At 41.9% G+C, this 20416-nt stretch overlaps 1 protein-coding gene across 12 annotated transcripts in view; it reads right to left on the bottom strand.

Annotated features, from left to right (window-relative positions):
- GIGYF2 (GRB10 interacting GYF protein 2) overlaps nt 1–17134 on the bottom strand; it is a 76950-nt gene extending 59816 nt beyond the window's left edge. For 9 of the 12 annotated variants that reach the window (XM_074877890.1, XM_074877889.1, XM_074877887.1 and 6 more), the window contains exons 1-3: nt 17022–17123; nt 4539–4618; nt 1837–1966 (exon numbers count right to left, since the gene is read on the bottom strand). In XM_074877890.1, coding sequence (XP_074733991.1) covers nt 1837–1966; nt 4539–4579 — 171 coding nt within the window. In that variant the 5' untranslated portion in view covers nt 4580–4618; nt 17022–17123. Of the gene's footprint in view, nt 1–1836; nt 1967–4538; nt 4619–7902; nt 8074–8771; nt 8870–15966; nt 15994–16314; nt 16539–17021 lie in introns of all 12 variants that reach the window. The other 3 variants (XM_074877884.1, XM_074877883.1, XM_074877885.1) reach the window with 3 other exon arrangements.
- Between the last annotated feature and the right edge of the window lie 3282 nt (nt 17135–20416).

A 20416-nucleotide genomic window follows, 5' to 3' on the forward strand; every position in this document is an offset into this window, starting at 1 on the left:
TATTTGATTTAAAGACAGCATTTTCAATTTACAACCAGCAAGGAGAGCTCAACAAAAAAGTAAAACTATAGGTATAGATTTATTAAGTAGAGAACACTGATGATTTAAATAAACATAAATTTTAACACTAATTTTTAATCAGTCCATCATCAGATGAAAGCCCCACCAGCAGATGTGACCTTGAGCATGTGGACAAGAAGCTGCAATTACAGCCAAGTGAGCTCTAATTATGCCAACAGAGAACTGTTTCAAAAATACCCAGTTCACAATACTAGAGATAAAGACTTCTCCCAATTTTAATTGAAGCAATGCAATCTAGGGGTTTATTTTTTCATTTGAGCATACGCTAGCAGAAGTCTTCCTGCTTTCAATCAGAGTATCTTTTAATCAGAGATGCAACTTTGCCTAATCTTCAGCCAGCAAAGATTGAAGATGACACAGTGAAAAAGGACTAGGGTGCAAGATACAGCTTAAAAACATCACATCTGGTAGTTAACTAGAAACCGTGTCAAGAGTCCTCTCAGCCTCAATAACTAGAATTGCTCGACACCATGGAAACACGTGTATATCAAAAGCAAGACATGCTCTAATAATAATGCCCTTCTGGCAAACACACAAGGAGAAAATATTCTTCTGGACCATTCATAACCATCGGAGAGCTTCCTGTAACGCAGGGTATTAATAGGTTGTTTTGAATCCGTCACAACTGTAGAGGTCTTGGCATCATCTGATATAACACACACAAATTGCAAAAAACAATGACCTCTGACAGGCTTGACTTATTCAGGCATAACATCAAGGTTTAAATCGCAGCTTCTCAAAGTAGAGCATGATCATTCTGCATGTTAAAGCATGGCTTTAAGCTCTAACACACTTAACAGCTTTAGAAAAATCTTTGACATTCAACGCCCTTGAATCCATGTATAAGCAACGCAGGGCTCCCAGCGCTGTATGAATATGTCAGCACCAGTCAAGGCAGGGTAAGAACATGGAGGTATGCGCACACATCTATATGCAAAGATAAAGGCACAACCTGACATCATTTCTTGCAGTCCCTCCCTGACTCGAGGGTAAGGCTCTCTGAGGGATTCAGACTTCCAAGACACTATGTGCCTGCTGCAACAATAAACCAACCTCTGTCACCATCTACAGAAGAACCTGATGTTTACAAACACATCATTTGCCTGAATCATGTGAATGAACATCTGCCTGAAACGCTTTCTGAAATGTGACTTTTGTATCACTGAAAACCTTTGTTTGAAATTAAACCAAAGGGAAGTTCCTGACCTCTTACACAGGTATTACATGTTCTAGATGGCATCTGTGTACTGAGTCCCAGAGAAGTGGACTACGCTCTCATCGGGCTGGTTACCTGCTGAAGCCAACTGCCTTCAGTCAGGATAAATGGGGAGCTCTTGCCTTTTTTTAGATGATCTGCTAATATGGTTTACTGCCTTTCAAGCTGAATCAAATAACTATTTTACACTATATTAAATAAAATCCTACTGAGGCAGGCAAATCTGCACAGCTGCAAGTAGACTTTAGCCCTCGATCATCTGTGGCAGTGAGACCGAATATGGCAACCAGGTTTTTTTGTTCTCAGAGGGTACAGGACATTGCCCCTAAAGTGGCAAAAAAGAATCAAACAGAATGAATGCAGTAAGAGTGGGATCAAATAAGCACACACAGAGAAAACCCCACAGTCAGACTCCTTCAGTTCTTTCCCAAGCGACACACAATTTCTTTGTCCATAATTACAAAATCAAGTAACAATTCATAAGTACAAGACCGTCATTAGGAATACACACATCAGGCCTTCTTCCTCTTCCTGCTCACCTTATTATCCTTTAGAAAAAGTGCCAACATTTCTTCTCTCCCATAGCGATAGTCTGCTAGTTTGTACTTTGGCAAAGCCGGAGACAGAGGAGGGGATGTCACACTCCCGCCACTAGACAAAGCTCGCAGCCTAAAATAAAGCAGAAAAGCAATGAAAACTGAATTGAGGAGAATGTGTCTTCACCTCTGCTATCATGCCTCTGCACATCTACAGATTGACCCAAATTAAATTAATCCAGTACTCAAAGACATTAATAGTCTAACTTCAAAACTCTAAAACAGTGCTTGAACAATCATTTTTCCCATAGCCAGGAGAAAGGAAAAAAAAAAAAATATACTCCCACAAGCACATCAAGGAATTCAACTCATCCCCTGGAGAAGGCTTTTGTGTTGACTATATAGCAAGCTAGCTACACCCCTAGAGCCTTGGCTGAGCTATTTATACTGGCTGCACAAAATTCAGTTGTAAATCTTCCATAGATATTAGTGACAACAGCTTCTTTTTGACAAGAAAAATTCTTACCACACCAGGGACAGCGCAGCAAACAATCTAAGGAAAAAGTTTATTCAGATGTTTCACAAAGTTTAACAAACAGCATAGTACAGTAAATTTTGCCATGAGGTTTCTTCTTGTGTCTCTGGAATCCTACTCTACTCCAACTTCCTTTTCCAGAACTTAAAATTAATGGCATTTTCTAGAGAGCACATACATCATTTAGCTTAGTGTCTCAATAAAAAAAGATGTAAAAAAATACAGCCACGTTTTATTTCAGAGACATTTCAAGTAGTAATCTAACTTACAGTAACAGATAAATATGCTATTACGTTTGGTTCCATCCCACACAGGTAAGCTACTCAACTTCTTGCAGATAACATCTTACAGTTGTATATTATTCCCACTCTGCAGGTGGATTAGTCCTATTCTATACAATCTTTTCCTTAGCTACCTAAATATCCTATATTTTTAAGTTTGAGGAATGTTTTACAAAAGGATGTGTGTCAAGAAACAAAACCCAGACCATTTTCCTATATCATCCTTGATGCGCATCTTAGACAAACAATGAAAACTCTTCCCAACAGTCACAAAATCCCTGGGAAGGAAGGTGCTCTAAACTAAAACAGTGATTCAGAGGCCACCTTTCACCTAATTATTGAAGCACGCTTTGATTTGTTTTATTGTTCTTTAAACAGAAAGGAAATTTGCAAGTCAAATGTTTATCTTATTTTTTTAGTTTGGTGCCACCCAGTGGCAGTTTCTTTACATACCACTTCCAAACAAAAAATGCCTGGGGAGGGAATTATTCAAAGGATTAGATGGCTCCATGCAATGTCCAATCCAGATCAAATGTGACCAAGAGTTTCACTATTAAGTGATACAACAGCACATGACAGACATGACTATACTGCAACCCAAAAGAATAATTATAAATCTTCAAATTTTATTCCATTATTCCTGTAAAGATCTAGTCACTCACTGAAGTATAATATATACTTCCATACATAATGTAATCTGTTTTTTAAACTAAATGGAGACTGAAGTCCCCTCACTATGACACAGCAATCAAGTTACTGTTAAAATATGTGCTTTTTTTAGAGTTGCCTTCCCCCTTCTCTTTTTTTAATAGAACTTTGGCTTCCATCCATCAATGAATCTAACCATGTCTGTCTCTTACACTGAAGAGCACTCCAGCATAAGGTATCTGCCTGGTGGGTGTATTTATAGATTATGATAAAGTCATTCTTTAACCTTCTTTCAATCTAACAAAACAGACTGAGCGCTCTCATTGTTTTCCAGGCCACAAATCACGTCTTCCTCCTTTGTTGAACGTTCCCCAATTTTTGACTTTGTGTATAAAAATGTGTCAGCAAAAGTTAGTATGTTATTCCAGTAACAGTCTTACCACATGCTATGCAGCAATTATATTTCCTATAACCACTCCACACTCCCATTTACACACTTCAGGATCACATCACTTCAGATACCACACCATCCAGAATTCTTATTTGTAATTGCAGTCACGAACACTTTAACACGAAATTGGAACAAATACTGAACAATAACCACACCTGTGGAATTACTCTTTAGCAAAAGCCAGGACAATGCATGTCAGACAAGCTGGAAAACTAACAGCTGACAAGATTATACAATGTCATGGATTCCCTTTAACAGAACAGGTCATTTTTCCTGACACTTTTCAGTGCACACATACGGGAGACTATGACATGAAATGCACATTTCTACTATATTCCATATAGATTTTTTTTTTTTTTAAATACTGGGGAAAAAAGCTTGCTTAGTTATAGATTTAAGTCCAGGAAGAAGAGTGTAAGAACTTCCCTATTAATATGTATCACATGGAAAGACCAAACCAGTCAGTCTTCTTCACTTACTTTGTGTGATACCCTCAAGATCGTAAACATTATTTCTCTCTCAGATACTCAGTAGCAATGTGAATGTTATGCATCACCATAACATGAAGCCCAATTCGTTTCATACACAATGCCAATTTACAAACTGAAGACTAATTTTATAATATTGCTTTCAGTCACAGACCAGGAACTAAGGTGAAGCAGGATGGAACAACAAAGACATTGCATCCCATTCAGTCTTATAATCAATTCACTCTCAAAGGACAGAAATTCATAACGGGTTTTTAAAATTTTCGACAAGGTTCCAGAGTGTCACAAAACAAAAAACTCACCATTCAGGCCCAAAGTTAAGTGTCTGAGTTTCTGCTGCCATTTTTTCCTGTTCTATTCCTCTTTTTTAAAAAGCGTGAACCTGAAAAATAGAAATGTTTACTATGTAAACAACTGGATTAATACAGTCCTTCATAAATTGCTTCACAATACAAAAGCACACCTGGTCATGCAAAGAAGTGAAAAAAATTAACTATGTGGAATTATTATTTTTAAGGAATCCATTTCAGCTATCCAACACAGATTAATTTACTAATATAGGAGTAACTACATCAAGATGTCTTCCCTAAATTCCTCTTTTAGCAGCTCAAACAGGGTATCAGGGTGTCTGAAGAAACAATTTGTACAAACAGTCCCTTTTCAAATCAGCAACACAAGACAACGAAACACAGAGAATTCGATGCATAATCCTCTTCTGTAAGAACAGTAAAGCTTAATTAACAGAATTGCAGCTTCCTGACAATTACAAGATGATAAAAAAACCACTAGAATTACAGCAAGAAAGATTTGCCAGTTGAGTGGCAGAGTATTCAAGAAATTTCCACTGCTCATTCTTGAAAAATAAGCCTTCTGAAGATTGAGTACATCCAATGCTGTGACATCCTCCTAAATCTGCAGGCAGATGACAGTATTTCTCTCATTCTTGGTTTTATTAAGCAAACAAATGTACAACTTAAGACTTCAGCTACTTTAATTCCTATTAGTCAAGGTCCTGCCGACACTAGCCAAGGTCAGGTCAAGTTCCTATATATCAAGAGTGTATGGACAACAGCAGATGAGGCCACAGTGGAGGGAAAGAACAAGACTACAGAAAGGCTATGAAGTTTTCTCTATCAGAGCCAAGTCCAGCCCAGGCAGTTCTGGAGAAGTATCTTTTGCAGTAAGAAAATACAGCTCTTCTTTCCTCCCAGCAACAGCAAAATCCAAATCTGCAAAGGAAGGGGTTTTGGTATTTAAAAAAAAAATAAATAAAAATTAAACATTGTAGCCAAAGCCCAAACAAAAAAGGATTTGAAACATTACGTACAGAAACTGGTTGATTAAGACTTCAAGAATCCATAAAGGCAGATGGTAGGGAGGGAGCTTTGCTGTATCAAAACTGTTTCTTAATAGAACCAAGGACTAAATAAGGAGCTTCTAAGTTTGTTTATACTTTGCATGAAAAGGTGATGGGAAAGAAAAACAAAACGACGGGAGATAGAAGTGGAAAAGGCATTAGTTACCAAAGAAAAGAAAAAGACAAAACCAAACAAAGGAAACATTATTTTCTTATATATATGCCACTGAAGTAATGATATTAAAGTCAGGAGGGGAAAAAAAACCCAACCCCAACAGCCTGAAAGCTAGAAAATGCCAATGAAAATAAGATGCTAAAATTGCTTGAGCAGATTTTACCCAAATCTTTGGGCATAAGATTACAAATCATTGTAAAACTCCCTGCAGCCTAAACCTACCAACCAATGTTTGCCTCATGTATTTTTACTACATGCCATATTAACTTTTTGACATATACAATATAATTTATACACAAATTGTAATATTTTTATTTTCACAATAACCCTATATAATGAAATGAGATTATCCCCACTACATGCACCAGAAGCCAATACAAAAATATCCAGCTATTCTCACAGGCCTAGTTTGAGATGATTTTGCTGTGCTTTGGGTTGCCTTTCTGAAGGAGCCGACAGCTCTTTACAATGTCCATGGTATATCCACTCATCATTCTGCACATCTGTATAGAAGGTTAGGTACCTAAAGACGACATACAGCAGCCACATGTGAAAATATTGTGGGGCAATTCAAGCAAAGCATGATGCACACCTTGGCAGAGAGAAGCCTCTAACACAATTCCTAGCAGCCTTAATTGGTTGGCTGTCCCTTCGCTTCCTGCAATGCTTGTAATCCTTCTGCTGGGGAGGGGGGGAGCTTTCAGATCTTTAGCTCCTAACATCAAGGCTGGCTTAGTATCAGTAATACCAAAAAGGCTGGCACTGAATGCTAAACTGCAATGAAAACACAGCTGAAAAGCATCAGATACAAGGATAAATCACTAAAAACCTGTTAGGATCGAGTGCTTTACTAGTTTTGGACCCACTCGGCTCCACCCTCTTCAGCCTCTGGATTTCCTTACTCAGCATTGCAAATACTGTGTTATCTTTCTCTACTAGACTCGTAAGCACTGAGTACCTACAAGCATACTCAAAGCCTGCTAATCTCATCCCGTTGAGCTGCGAAATGGCTTTCCTTCTCTCTCATTTTGGCCGCCACACTGTTTTGGGAACTCTTTGCTGGCTTGCTCTTCTGTGTTGCGTTCAGACAAATTACTTCCTCCCTAACAGTTCTGACTGTATGAAGTTTGAATTGAAAGCAAGATACCTGAAAGTGGATGAAATTGTAGCTGAACAGGGAAAAAAAAAAACACAGAATAGAAAACAGATCTGCAAATGATCTGAGTAGGTGCTAAGTGTAACAGGTGAACTTACTCTACTAGGCAACACTGCCCAGAAATAAAACAGACATAACAAAGACATTACAGGCAAAGCTGAAAGAAAACCCTTGGAAAAGAGGCACTCTGGAAACAGGTAATGATTTGGGAGGAGCGGGGCAGAGGAACAGGAAAAAGACTCAAGACAGTGAGTGCGCAACAGGAATACACTTAGCTCTGTCAGAGCAGACAAGATAGGGAAAGCAAAAACCACACGCTGCTGCTGCAGGTTCACAAAGCAGCAGCCAAAAGGTGAGAGCACGGAAGCCAGACTGGAGAGGCACCTCTGCCAGGGACTGCACACCACACACGGCTGGGGACAAGGGAGAAGCTGTACCAACTGGAAAGGCAAGTTGGGGTGGACTACGCGGCGTTCGCATCGTGAGAGGAAAGAGTCAGGGTGGAGCAAAGAAAAGGGTGAGGAATTAAGAAAAGCGAATGAATGATCAGGTCATAACTATTTTGGCCAAGGAGGAGGCATGGATTTATCATATCTTTATTATCTATATATCTTTCTTAGGCTCTAAACTTCAATAATTAAAATGTTAATTTTGATCTTTTTTCTCTTTGCTGGCTCATTAATCAAAAAAATCACAAAAATAATATATACCTAACACATTTTCTCCTTGATACAATTTGATGAGGGAAAAGCCCCTTTCTGAACAGCTAGAGTTCTGTAAATCAAGATTTTCTACAAATTAATGGCTACTGGTTGAGGAATCTACACAGCCACAGATTTTATATGGGCAAAGAGCGCACAGGGACACCCTCAAGTTGAAGCAAGAAACTGAGGCCATATTTTGATACTGTCCAGTGAGCACCACTGCTTGGGCAAGAATGCCACCCAAGGACCTCCCACCACCCTGTCAAAGGGGAACCTTTTCTCCAAGGTTTTCTTTCCATCAGGTCAATCTTTGATCAAGGCATCAATGCAACCCTACAGACAGTTGCATATCTGCAGAGAAATGGAATTGCTTCATAAACCGGAACTGGGACCCCATTTTCCTGGGGCAGTATCGCAGCCACCAACCTGCTATCAGCATGCAGGACTGAAAAGAGAAAAAATCACATCAACTCCACCGTCAACCTATGAGCTGACAAGGGAAGAAACATCCTATTTTGTCAGCAGCCTAGTACTTTGGAAGTCAGAAGACCATCCTCTGAGCAGACACAAAATGTCATCCAGTAACATTAGGCCTTCCAGCAGCTTTCACTCACAAGTAACAGGTAACATTGTAGGTACAGAAGTTGCTATCAGCAACACTCATTTCATTGGTTTGCTTTAGGTACAATGGTTGTTTTACCAAGCTTGTGGCTTTTTAAATTATTTTTCAAGCTTGCTATTTAGTACCTGACAAACCCATTAAAGTTCTCAAAAACATCTGCTTCAGACACGTCAGAAACTGATTCTACCAGATAAATTTGTGTCTTAAAACGTGTAAGAAGATGTTTCAGTTGAAAAAACTCTAAGGGAGGTCTATAATTACTGTGGTACATTTTGGCCACAATCGCTGGTCTTTTAAAATGTATAGCTAAAATACCTAGGCAAAAAGCTGGTTTTCAGAGACTTTGAAAGATCTAAACTGCCATGTTTTCTAGACTTTGCTCGACCTCAACATTTACACAAAATTGCCATTTTAAGGTTTGCCCCTTACTCACGGGCAGTTAAGATTTTCAGACAATGTTAAATTCCTACATCTCCATTACAAAATTCTGTTGTCTTGTACCACATGGCAATCTGTCTCACCAAGATGTTTTGCTGATTGGATAAAGATAAACCGATTCTTTGCATCCCAAGCTGAGTCTAGGCAATGACTGCATTCAGGTCTGCCCATCTGATCTTTCCTACAGACAAAAAAAAAAAATTTGGACTGCCACTGCAATTTATAGCTTTGGGGCTGCTGCTTGCTTCAGTTTTTTTATTAACTTTGGAAATCTAAACCTTGGAAAAAAAGATATACCACTGATCCTCCCTATGCACAGCTATTTTATTTTGAAATGGTCTGCTGTTTGATCAGACGTTTAGGAAGAAAAGTATCCTTCCCTTTCAAGGTAGTTCTGTTGGCGCCGTAGGTCTGAAACAGCCTTTTTAACCTAGAAATTGGCTGAAAATTTTGAGAACCAAGGAACACAATGGAAATCTAACACAAGCAGATTTAAGTGCAAGTAACTGGGTTCTCCTTAAATAAACCTGGAATAGGAATTTAACAGCAGTGCTCCACCATGCAACAGTAACATTACATCAAGATGATAAACCTTCACCTTCCACAAGCAAGAAAACATTCCACAGGCAGCTACTAGAGCCAGTAACGGTGTTTTTTTAAAAAAAAAACAAGTTGACTGAATAATGTTAATTTTCTCTAATTCTTGAAATATTAAAGAAGATCCAGAACTGTATGCAACCTACCTTCTAAGTACAGTAGTAAACAGGATGACTCAGGTGGCTACACTACCAGTCTGTTTGATATTAATCATTGGCTAAAGCAGACAACACTGATTAAAGGACACTGACATAATTAAGACCAGCCAACATGGATTTATGGAAGACATTCCATCAACATATACTTTTGTAAGAGCAGAAACTTCATTACTCAGGCAAGTAGGTGAAGTAGATTTTAACTTCCGCCGGACACTTCAATTAAGTAGAAGGCTAAAAAGGACAAAATCATTCAGAACCACATGAAAAGTCTCAAATCCTCCTTCTTTTAACCTTCTCTTCTAAATAATCTACAACAACCCATCTCAGAAGGCAAAATATTTTCAAAACAGAGTAAAAGGTAAGAATCTATCCTCTACTTCTATAGAACCTCTAACACTGTCCCACATAAACTTCTAAAACCTGAGGATGACAAACATGGATATGGTAAAGAATGGAAATGACACATCATCAATAATACCACTATGAGTTATTCAATTACTCGGTCCAGTATAGCAGGTTGCACTTAATAAGGCCAAGCATACAACCAAAAGACTCATAAGCAGAAAACACAGGCGATAGATACAACAAATGCAAGGCTATTCTGGAAAAACACTGTCCTGAAACCAACCTGAGATTTATGACATTAATCAGCTGAAAAGGAACACACAACATTGACTAGAAGAGCTAACAGAAAACACTGAATACAGAAATAAGGAAATATAGAGTAAATACAGAGTGGATTTGATCACTGCAGGGATACTCTGTTCTGTTCTGCTGTCTGTAAGGCAAGAAAGCTGATAAATCAGGTGTTCAAAAATGTATAGAACATGACAGCTATGCCTTACAGTGGGGAAAAAAACCACAGCAAGCTCGATTTATTGAGCTTTGAGAAAAATTTAAGTATCTTGCTCAGTCTGTAAATGATCAAGCAGTTAAAGGCTGAAGACCCAAGTTTATTCAGTGAAGGGACTGAAGCAAGACTTTCAGAGATAAACAACAGAGTAAGTTGTTTTCAGGCCAACAATAAATGGTTTTCTAAAAAGTATGTTCTAGTTTAAACAGAAAATTAATCAGAAAAAAAAATCCATTAGTCACATTACATAAGATGCCAGAGAAGTCACAGTAGTCCCTTCTGGCTTCCCAAGCCTTTATCCTGATAAAGGCAGTGAATTTTTCAAGGCCTATCTACCCACATGTCAAGAGGAAGTTTTTCCTAAGGGAACAATGTCTAAACCATCTACTTCTCCAGAAACTACACCTCTATTATTACAGTTACATTTTTAGATCTCCTGAAGTCTTATAACCTTCCTGTCTCAAATCACTGCAAAAGTGCTTCAATCTCTCAGCAGTTCCTGGTCAAAAATTGTCCCTGACATTCTCAAACGGCCGGACCAAACTGACCACCCTCTGCTCCCTTCATACAGATCCATCTAAAGCTTCATGGAGCGCTGCAGCTTGCAACGTGTTGCACCGCAGTCGAGAATGACAAACAAGAATTAGGCACCGAAGCTCTTCTGGGATAGGATGACAAGAGACTAAGGAGACCCACACACCTAACAAAACCCAAGAAAAATAAAGGAACATTAAATATTACAATGCCAGATATTTTCCTCCTTTCCTACCTACTATTGTGAACTTGCTGGTTAGAGAGCTATCCACGTCTTGCTTCACCTGAACACCAACAAACGTGAAAGCTTTTCCCGGTTTCTCTACCAGAAAGCAGTGTGACCTCCACCTTTATTATAAGACTTCCAGCCAAAGGCAGTCACCAGCGATTAAGCTCCAAGCAGAGTCAGGGGACCACACCCTTGGCCCTGCCACTGGCTGGAACGCAAACCACTTCTCATTCCAAATCCTGTCCCAAAATCCTGCCAGCACTCTTGTTTTCCAGCTGAAAAATCACTTCCACATCTGTCTGCCTTGTAAACTGAAAATCTGCTGGTAGGTAAACATTTAAGCTTGTGCCGTTCCACAAGATGTCACAGACCAGGATGCTGAGTCTGCTTACCAGCTCCTCAATGAGACCAGAAGCCAGACTACATGAATGCCATCAAACCACACTGTAGCACCTCTCTCCCACTCCTCACACGCGTTATACAGCCCATACATATAACTCAGAAGTGGGAGAACAAAGCTTTTGACTACATTCACTGAAAACATTCATTGAAATAACAGATCTGGGTTGTTGGGGGGGTTTTTGGTTTTGTTTTTAAATGTCATTTACATAAGCAGCTTCCCTGGGCTTTGGAGAAATTCTCCACCCTCACCGCTTCTTACAGATTCCACCTCATGCAGTTCTGAGACAGCCTATACTTTAGGAAACAAATATTCAACAGTGAGAAAGTGTGTAATAAAAAGTCCTAACAAGAGAGAATTAGTATGTGTATCAGATTGCATATGTTCATCAACCAGAAAGTCAGGAGGTAACTTGTTACTACATATGAATTACAACACTTTTTTAATAGCTTATCACTTTTTTTCTCTTTATGTTAATAGAGATCAAAACGATTATCTTCAGCTAAGAACCACTTCTTTGTAAGCTGACTTGATGTTATCCTGATCCTGCCTTACTACTCTTAAAGCCTAGTATAACATAAATAGAGAAAATTACACATACAGATGATTCAGCATTAACTAAACCTAATGTAAAAGCTTCCACTGGTTTTAATGGTAGTTGAACTGGGCCTCTGAATTATTAAATCAAGTTATTACATGCTTTTACTCAAAAACCTTGCCATACACTACTTCCACGATCAGCCTCATTCACTTTCTACCACACATATTATTCAGGCTAATGCTGATGTCAGCCCTGCTTTGAGCAGGAGGCTGGAGCAGACAACCACCAAAGACTGGTCTCTTCCCACCTAAATCATCTTCAGATTCTACCATACGCGGCTCAAAAGAAAAATCAGGTTATACATCCGTTACTTGCCAGGCATACCAACTCCTTGCCACATGACACTCTGACTCTAGGTCTGAAGTTACATAAATTCAGCTATCCATTCATCATCATCAAACCTCACCCAAAGTAATCTTCGCAAAGCGCATCTTTTCCTTCTGTTTCTTCCAATCTGAACCGACACTCTACCACACAGACCACAGATCTGCCAATCTGATCTACACATGGACATCTATAGCCTCTGAATCTCCCAGTCACACAAACCAGCATCTTTATCATAAAATACTATCCACAGAATGCAAAGTATTTCAAACTGTTGTCAGGAGTGTTGTCAGTGACAGGAGGAAAAAGTGTTTCAAGTTGTAGTTACTGTAAGTACTTCTCCACTGAATAAAAAGAACTAAATATCAGTAACAAAACATTACCTTCACAAAGCGCAATGCATTATGCTTACTTTCACTGTAATAACAGCTATTTAACATACAAAAATATTTTTCTAACTGGTTTATTTTCCTAACATGTCACATGTAACCTCGTTTATCTGTTTATAATGACAAATTACATATACAAGAGCCACTGATGAAGGCATCAAGTAATCGTTCTTTCTTATTTGCCTAGATTTTTTAAAACATATGGCCAAAACGACAGGAAATCATAATACACAGCTTTAACAATTAGCTGAGGGAATTAAAAAAAAATAGTAAGTGATCCAAAAGGCACTGTCAACAAGGCAGTATTTTAAGACAAATTTTCTAAAATTGCCTTGATTGTCCCCATGAAAAATTCTCATTGACCTATAGACTCTACTACCTCTACAGAGCTCCTGGTATCCCTTCTGCTTTTCCCCACAATCCTGAGGTCTAAATATCCATCTTCTGTATATTACAGGTTTTAAGGATTACAGGAGAGGCTTGCTCCTGAAAACACACACTTTGATTTCATGCTTGCCAAAAAACTCAGACGCATCAAAACAATTCTATGCATCCTTTCCATTAAAACAAAAGCAAAAAAAAAAAAGCAGGAGGAACATAAAAATTTCAGTGGCAGCCTAGATTCCCACACAGACATCAAGCCATCACTACAGTTTCTCTACTCAAAGAATATTTAATCACCTTTAGAGAAAACAGACTGACAGCCCTCCCTCTGCAAAAAAGTGGACACATTTTGTAATAACCAAACTGTGGCAATCTCAGCTACTAACAGAGCACTGTGAAGACCTCAGGCTGCTAAAATTCCCTGCTCCCATCTGAGCTAAAGATGAAAAAATAATGGTATTAAACATCACTATGATTAACTACGTGGTGCTTTATACATACACACACACACATATACTACCACCAACCACAAGAGGGCCAATGTTGTATAGATCTTATAATTTGACGTACTTAATTCTTCTTAGTTCCATCTATAACTTATGTACACCTCGAGCAAACTTGCTAAGTTTTCTCAGTTCTGACAATTTTCAAGCCAGATCATCTGTGCAACAAAAAAAAAAAATTCAGGAATTGACTGCAAGAGAGGAAAGGGGAGGCTAAGCTGGGCTGAAAACTGACTTTGTTCCTGTAAAAGTAAATACCATCCCCCTGCAGCATTTCGCACACCTAAGTTTTCAAATGTCACTCAATGAATTAAAATAAATTGATGAGAAAACAGCACAAAGAAACAGAGTCCCTTTCAACACAAATGCTTCTTCAGTAACAAAGAGATGGGTTTCTCCTTACCAAGGCACCCAATGGATGTCTAGCAAGCTATGCAGGAAGAAGGCAGATCAGGCCTGTGCTTTTACCCTGGTGAGCAGAAATTTTATTGCTCTGCCCCTTAGTTCTGTCTATAATCATGAATTAAATATAGCTTATCTACACTCATCTTTGAGCAGAAGCACCAAGAGAAAAAAAAACACAACAGAAAAATGAGGAAGAAGTGCTAGGAAAAGGAATTTTTTTTTCTAAATCAGGCTATGAGAAGATTTAACATCATACCTTTGAAAGCCCTAAGAAGGAATTTTAAAGACCTCAATGAAAGAATAAGAAACATACATTTGATAGTTACCTGAACTTACAAGATCAGACAAAAGCAGGAAGAATCAAATTGCATATTCTTGATATTTCAAACAAACAAAAAAAAATAACTCTAAAAAGCTGGAGGCCTGAATTACTTTTAAAAGAAGGGGCAGAGGGGAAGACCACAGTCCAGGTAACTAGCGCATCTTCATCAATTACTGTGAACCATCGCTTCCCTTCTATATTTAAATAGAAAGATCTTGCAGCAGAGACTATAGTAGCAAACCACCTCTTCAGCCAGTCAGCTGCCCACATGAGATGTTCCATGTGACTTTGACATCTAGTTTGTTTTTAAATGAAGTATCTATAGATCTTAAAAGAGCTGCCAACTTTTTTCTAACATTCAGGTATAAGAAACTCCAGTTTATGATAGAACTCCATTTAGACAACTGGCCTTAGGAGACAGCACGCACAGGAGAAGAGATGCAGTGGTGCTTATTAAAAACCCCAAAATCTTCTCTGCGCTCCCCTTTTACACACAAAGTCTCTTCCTCAATCAAGGAGTAGAACAGTTGGAAAAATTAAGTTGTAAAGCCCTCAACTCTATTTACAAGCATTTTTTTCACTTACATCACCATAAAGATCCTATTTTTCATTTACTGTATGTTTTAGGAAGGCAAAAAAACCCACTAATAGGAGTATCTGAGGATATTTTACAGTACTCAAGATCAGCATCTGTATTGAAAAGAGGATCTGCAAGAGTCCAAATTTTTCCTTTGGTATCAAATTATTTTTGTAAGCATCCTGTGAAACAAATCATCACTGCAACATGGCTACTTTGCATTTTACTTCTATGCTCTTGCTTTAAAAGACAAGCTCAAGAAACCATTCAGAAAATGTCCTAAAAGAAATTACAGTGACCAGGTACCCCCATGCATGTTCGTGTATCTAGGGACTGGGAAAGCCTGAGCAGCTCTTAAAATCATTAAGAAAACCTAGTATTTATATACAATATTGTCAGATATTGAAAGGGGGCTATCAAAGTCTCAACACAAGAAGTGGGTCTTGCTGGAAGCAGCATTCAACTTCCATGGATAAATCTCTACCTTCCTTTTAATAAAGTTGACCATTAGACAGAATCTTTTTTCTTTTTAATCACACATGCAGTGAGAAATTAACACTGACACATGACTGTTGACATCTGTTACCTTGTAGAACTGTAAGAGCCTGGGGAGCGAAACAGGTGCAAAGGGGCAATGGACACTCCCAACATTTCTGCTGATACCCCAGGACTGATCAGGGCACATTTTACCTCAGCATCAACTAACTGTTCAACGGATGCCTATTCAAGTGAACGGCAGGAATACCCATCTTGTAATACTAAAGCTCTTATTATCTATTGGAGCCAATACCCAATAACAGAGCTCAAAAATACCAGAAAAAAAAACTCCTGTTGGTGACAACTACAGTCCATTTTGTTTACAAAGGTTCCCAATTATTACACTGTGCATCTACCAAATGTTCTATTCACAAAGCAGCAAATTAATGTGTGTTTATTAAAGTTTCTTAAGAACAAAAACAACCAGCACAGTTATGGGAAAAGGAAAAGAAAATTCACACGTACTTTCCAGGAACTTGCCCAAGTCAGCTCCTGAAGCAAGAAAACAGAATGAGCAGCAAGAAGTTAGACAGAAAAACATAATCAGAATTCAGAATTTCTTCCCCCTCCCACCCAAGAAAAGAGACTCTTAAGAATTACAGTAAGAGGTAAACCATTACAGCAGCAAACCAAGAACGTTGAGCTGAAGGTTACTGGGGAAAATGTAGGTTTTATTCCAGAAGTACTACTTGGCAACATCTCCTTTTGGCCTACAACTTGTCCCACTTCAAAGTGCAATTACACAGAGTTGGAAGAGCGGAGACTGCTTTGTTGACACTGAAACTACTTGTCTTGGATCAATACCAAACGTACACAATCCTGATCGATGCTCTCTTCAGCCTGCCAAGGCCTCTCCAGTCAAACACTGCTGGTCATTGCTGCTCGCAACACCCTGCTGCCTGCGGGGGGGAAGGCTCGACGAGCTCCCTCCTTCCTCAGCCTGTGTAACCTGACAGGGCCGGGCGTGCTCGGAGCGGGGCATACACAGGCTTCAATGAGGGCGCACCTGCCCGCAACACAGGCCCGCTCCCACCGGTCTGGGAGGAGACAAGCGAGTTCACAAGGGTCAGCGTGAGGGGAAACACCGCCGGGGACGCAGCTGCCAATCCCGGAGGGCGTGAAGAGCCCTGGGCGCCCCGCCGTCGCCTGACAGGCGCCGTCTCCCCCCGCCGGGACCTGCTGCCAAGGAGCCGCATGGAGAGGGCAAGGCCCGCATCCTCGAGCGGGGCCGGGCCCAACAAGCCCTGCAAAAGCCCATCACCAGGAGCGCAGGGGAGGCCCTCCGGGCGCGCCCCTCGCCGCCGGGCCAGGGCGGCCTCGCCTCCCAGTAGGCCTCAGGGCGCCTCGGGGCTGCGGCACCCGCGGCGGATAGGAGCCGCCGGCAAGGCCGGTGCTCGACGCGCGGCCTAGGCCCGCTCCCGCAGGCGGGGAGCGCGGCGACGGCGGGAGCGCGGCGGCGGGAAGGCGTCGGGGGCGGCCAAAGCGTTGGCGGGGGCAGGGAGCCGACGGGACGGCGTTACCTGCGCTCCCGGACGGAGAGTCCCTCACGGCCACAGCGACTCCTCAGCCCCAACAACACAAGATGGCGGTTGCGCCGCCACGCAACGTCACGTGAGGGCAGGCCCCGCCCCCTGCCTCCGCCGCGGGACCCGGATGGGCGGCGGCACGCCCCGCCCCGCCCCGCCCCGCGCAGGCCCCGCCCGCGTGACGGCACCGCGCCGCGCCCCGAGGGGGGGCGGCCCCCGGCAGCCTCGCGCGCGCATGTGTGTGTGTGTGTGTGTGTGTGTGTGTGTGTGTCCCCGCGGGAGCGCGGCGCCCCCTGGCGGAGGCACCCGAGGGCCGCAGCCCCCCCCCGCACAGCCCTGGGGGAAGGCGGGAGCCCGGCGGGGGGCCCGGGGGGGCCGTCCCGCGGGCCGGCGGCGGGTCGGTGCTGGCTGCTCCCCGCCAGGTCCGCTGCTCCTCCTGCCCAGCCTCCTCTCCCGGCGCAGCGGGCCCCCCTCAGCCTGAGCTCCCCGCCCCCGCCATTAAATTACTGCGTCACCCTCCTGCCGTCGTCGCCCGCCTGGGCAGGCCCAAGCGCGAACCGGCCGTTGGGCGCCGGGGCCTCGGCCGCTGAGGTAAATGACGGCTCGGCCGCTGCACCCCCGCCTCAGGAACAGACGTTGTCACCCGCAGCCTTACCCTGCCCCTCCTTTGCGGGTACGGGTAGGTAATTCAGCTTTACTGGTGGCACTAAGAGGCCACAAGGAACCGTCTAACGCTGAGAAGCGACCATGTTCTAAGCACAGGCAGAGTCCGGGTGCCGCGGGGCTCAGACCCGCTCCCAGCCGGTCACCGGAGGAGCCCTGCTGTGGGCCACAGCCTGGCAGGCGGCGGCGGCTGCTGCTTACAGGGGAAGGGCATGAGGCGGTATGTATTTTGACTCTGCGTTTGCTGATGGAAACATCAGGAGCTCAAGGCAAACTTTTTTCAGCTAAAAATACAGTTTTATTTTTAGTCCTAAAACCCATATTAGTACATGGTGCAGAATAGCCCCATGTGGTTCCTTCAGCCTAAAAAACTATTCTTGGCTGTTAGGCACTATTGAAGGTATAACCGTTTTCAGCAGAAACCATTTCACTCCAATCACGATTTCGGCCACAATCCGTGTAGCTTTCTCCCTCCTTTTCTAGGTGAATAAGTACTTGTCATTGTGCACTGAACGCTGGCCAAAAATGATGCAACCATGAACACAAGTGATTCTTCTGAGCTAATGGGTTGAAAGCCTGTAATTCTTGGGGCTTATTTTTAGCTGAGAGCAACATAGGACTACTTCACCCAAAAACTGTAGAATTAAATTTCTTCTTTAGGAGGCTGGTATGTAAAACCAAAGCTCCCAAGTGAAGGGCTGGCCCCTGATAAGCTGCATTTGATCCCCCTGGTTGGCACAGAGCTGGAGCCAGTACTAGTAACAGTATGGGGAGCGAGAGGCAGCACTGCATTTCAAGCTGTCACAACTTCCAATGTCCCTGCAGAAGTGACTGTGCCTTGTTATTCTACTTATCGAACGTGAGTTTGAGCATTCAGAAATATTTTCACCTTCTCTAAGACAAGCTTCATCTGAGTTGGGAGAAGTTTAGCACTTGCAGACATTTTTTTATCCCAGTTAGCACAAACATTACATTACTCAGACAAAAAAATTCAAAGTGTGCGTGAAACATGCCTCATCTGCAGAACCTGGCATTTTTGTAAAACATCTCATGGAGATTCAGGTAATTTTTTTTAATAGCAGATGCATCTTAAATCCTCCACAACACTCATTCAAGCCGAATAGGGAGATTGTCATGAAAATTCCAGACTCTACCTGTGCAGTTAAATTCCTGCAGGGTTCAATGACAGGACTCCAGCTGATACTGTGTAGGTGTGAAATCACCCCAGCAGCTAGTCTGGGTACCGAGGGCATGGTGTAGTTCAGAGCCCTGGATTACCATGCCAAATCATCCTCATTATTAAAAATCCGAGTGCAGAGAAGTGACATTCCTAACAAACTAAAACCCTTCCTTATTGACCCATTGTTTCCAGCCATCCTAGCTTGGAAGCAAGAGCCTGCCTCCCACAGTACAGTAGCAGAGCTACAAACACAGACCATAGTGTTGGAACAGTAAATAATTGTCATAAAGCAGCCCAGACCACGTGGCAGAGTCTGTCACGTTTCCCTTCGCCACCCCCACTTTTTGTTATTTGGAAAAGTGTTTCCCGTTTGTCAAAATACCAGGGATTTCGTCTGAGAAAAGTCAACGTCTTCTCAGCAGCCTCTGTTTTCCATGTCCTTATTTGTCACATCCCTAAAAATAATAAAAACAACAAGGCAGGCAGGTGAACATCCGACTGAAGTTTTTAAAGTCAGTCACTTCAATGCAGCAGTCACCTCAGACGTCTTATGCTGAAAGACAAGACTACCACAACACAATTCTGCAACACACAATTGTTTTAAGATGTCCTTCCCACACGTGGCAAGCTGAGTTTGAAAGGCAACAATAAAGCACTCTGGTTACTCCAATCCATTCTGGACACTCCCGTAAGGTTAAAATTTGATTTGGCCACCTTAATCCTCACAGATAAAACCTGAACTCTAAGCCAGGAAGAACCTGGTCATACTGTTTCCCTTTCTCTCCGGACTGTGTTTACACTGAGCTTTTTAGGTAAGACTGCCTGCCATCACTGTCTGTCCCCTGCGGCCAGCGACAATGGCTGTGACAGAAGGAGCATCACTGAGAAACACTGCAATCTGAGGAGCCAGACAGGCTGAACCCATCCTCGGCGCTGGCTGAAGGGGTAGGGACTCCTCTGCTATACGTCTCCTGCTCTGGGAAACTTCAAACAAAAACCCTCCAGGGATCAAGGACTACCTGGAATCCCTGTTCTAGGAGATGAGCGACTTGAGGCAAGTCTTCATCCCTTCTGGGAAAGGCCCGTAAGCACAACAGGCTTTTCATCAAACTTCTCTACATGCCATCCTAGACAGAGGCACTTGGGGCATGTCAGGAGTGCCAGACCAGTATTGATGTACCAGCAGGTATCAATAAAGAGAGCTGGCATTGCCAGGACCTTTAAAGAGCCACCTGTGGCGACACCAGCCATAAAAGGAGCACAGAGCATCAAGAATTGTAATATATTAATTATAGGTAAATAGAATTAAGTATTGTCAGCCAGGAAGTATTAGATTTAGCTAGACAATTTCTTTTTAGTACTTGTGCATAACCTAATGACATTGTTATTCAATCCAATAGTTGCCAGCAAAACAGACCAATTTAGAAAGCAATTAACTTCCCAATGTCAGTTTTTGCAAAGCTAATTTCGAAATGCACATTGCTGCAACTTCAAAATAAATGTACATCCAAAAGCACTTACTGGTCACGGCACTGAATAAAGGCCC

Source organism: Strix uralensis, chromosome 9, assembly GCF_047716275.1.
Source record: "Strix uralensis isolate ZFMK-TIS-50842 chromosome 9, bStrUra1, whole genome shotgun sequence".
Taxonomy (NCBI): domain Eukaryota; kingdom Metazoa; phylum Chordata; class Aves; order Strigiformes; family Strigidae; genus Strix; species Strix uralensis.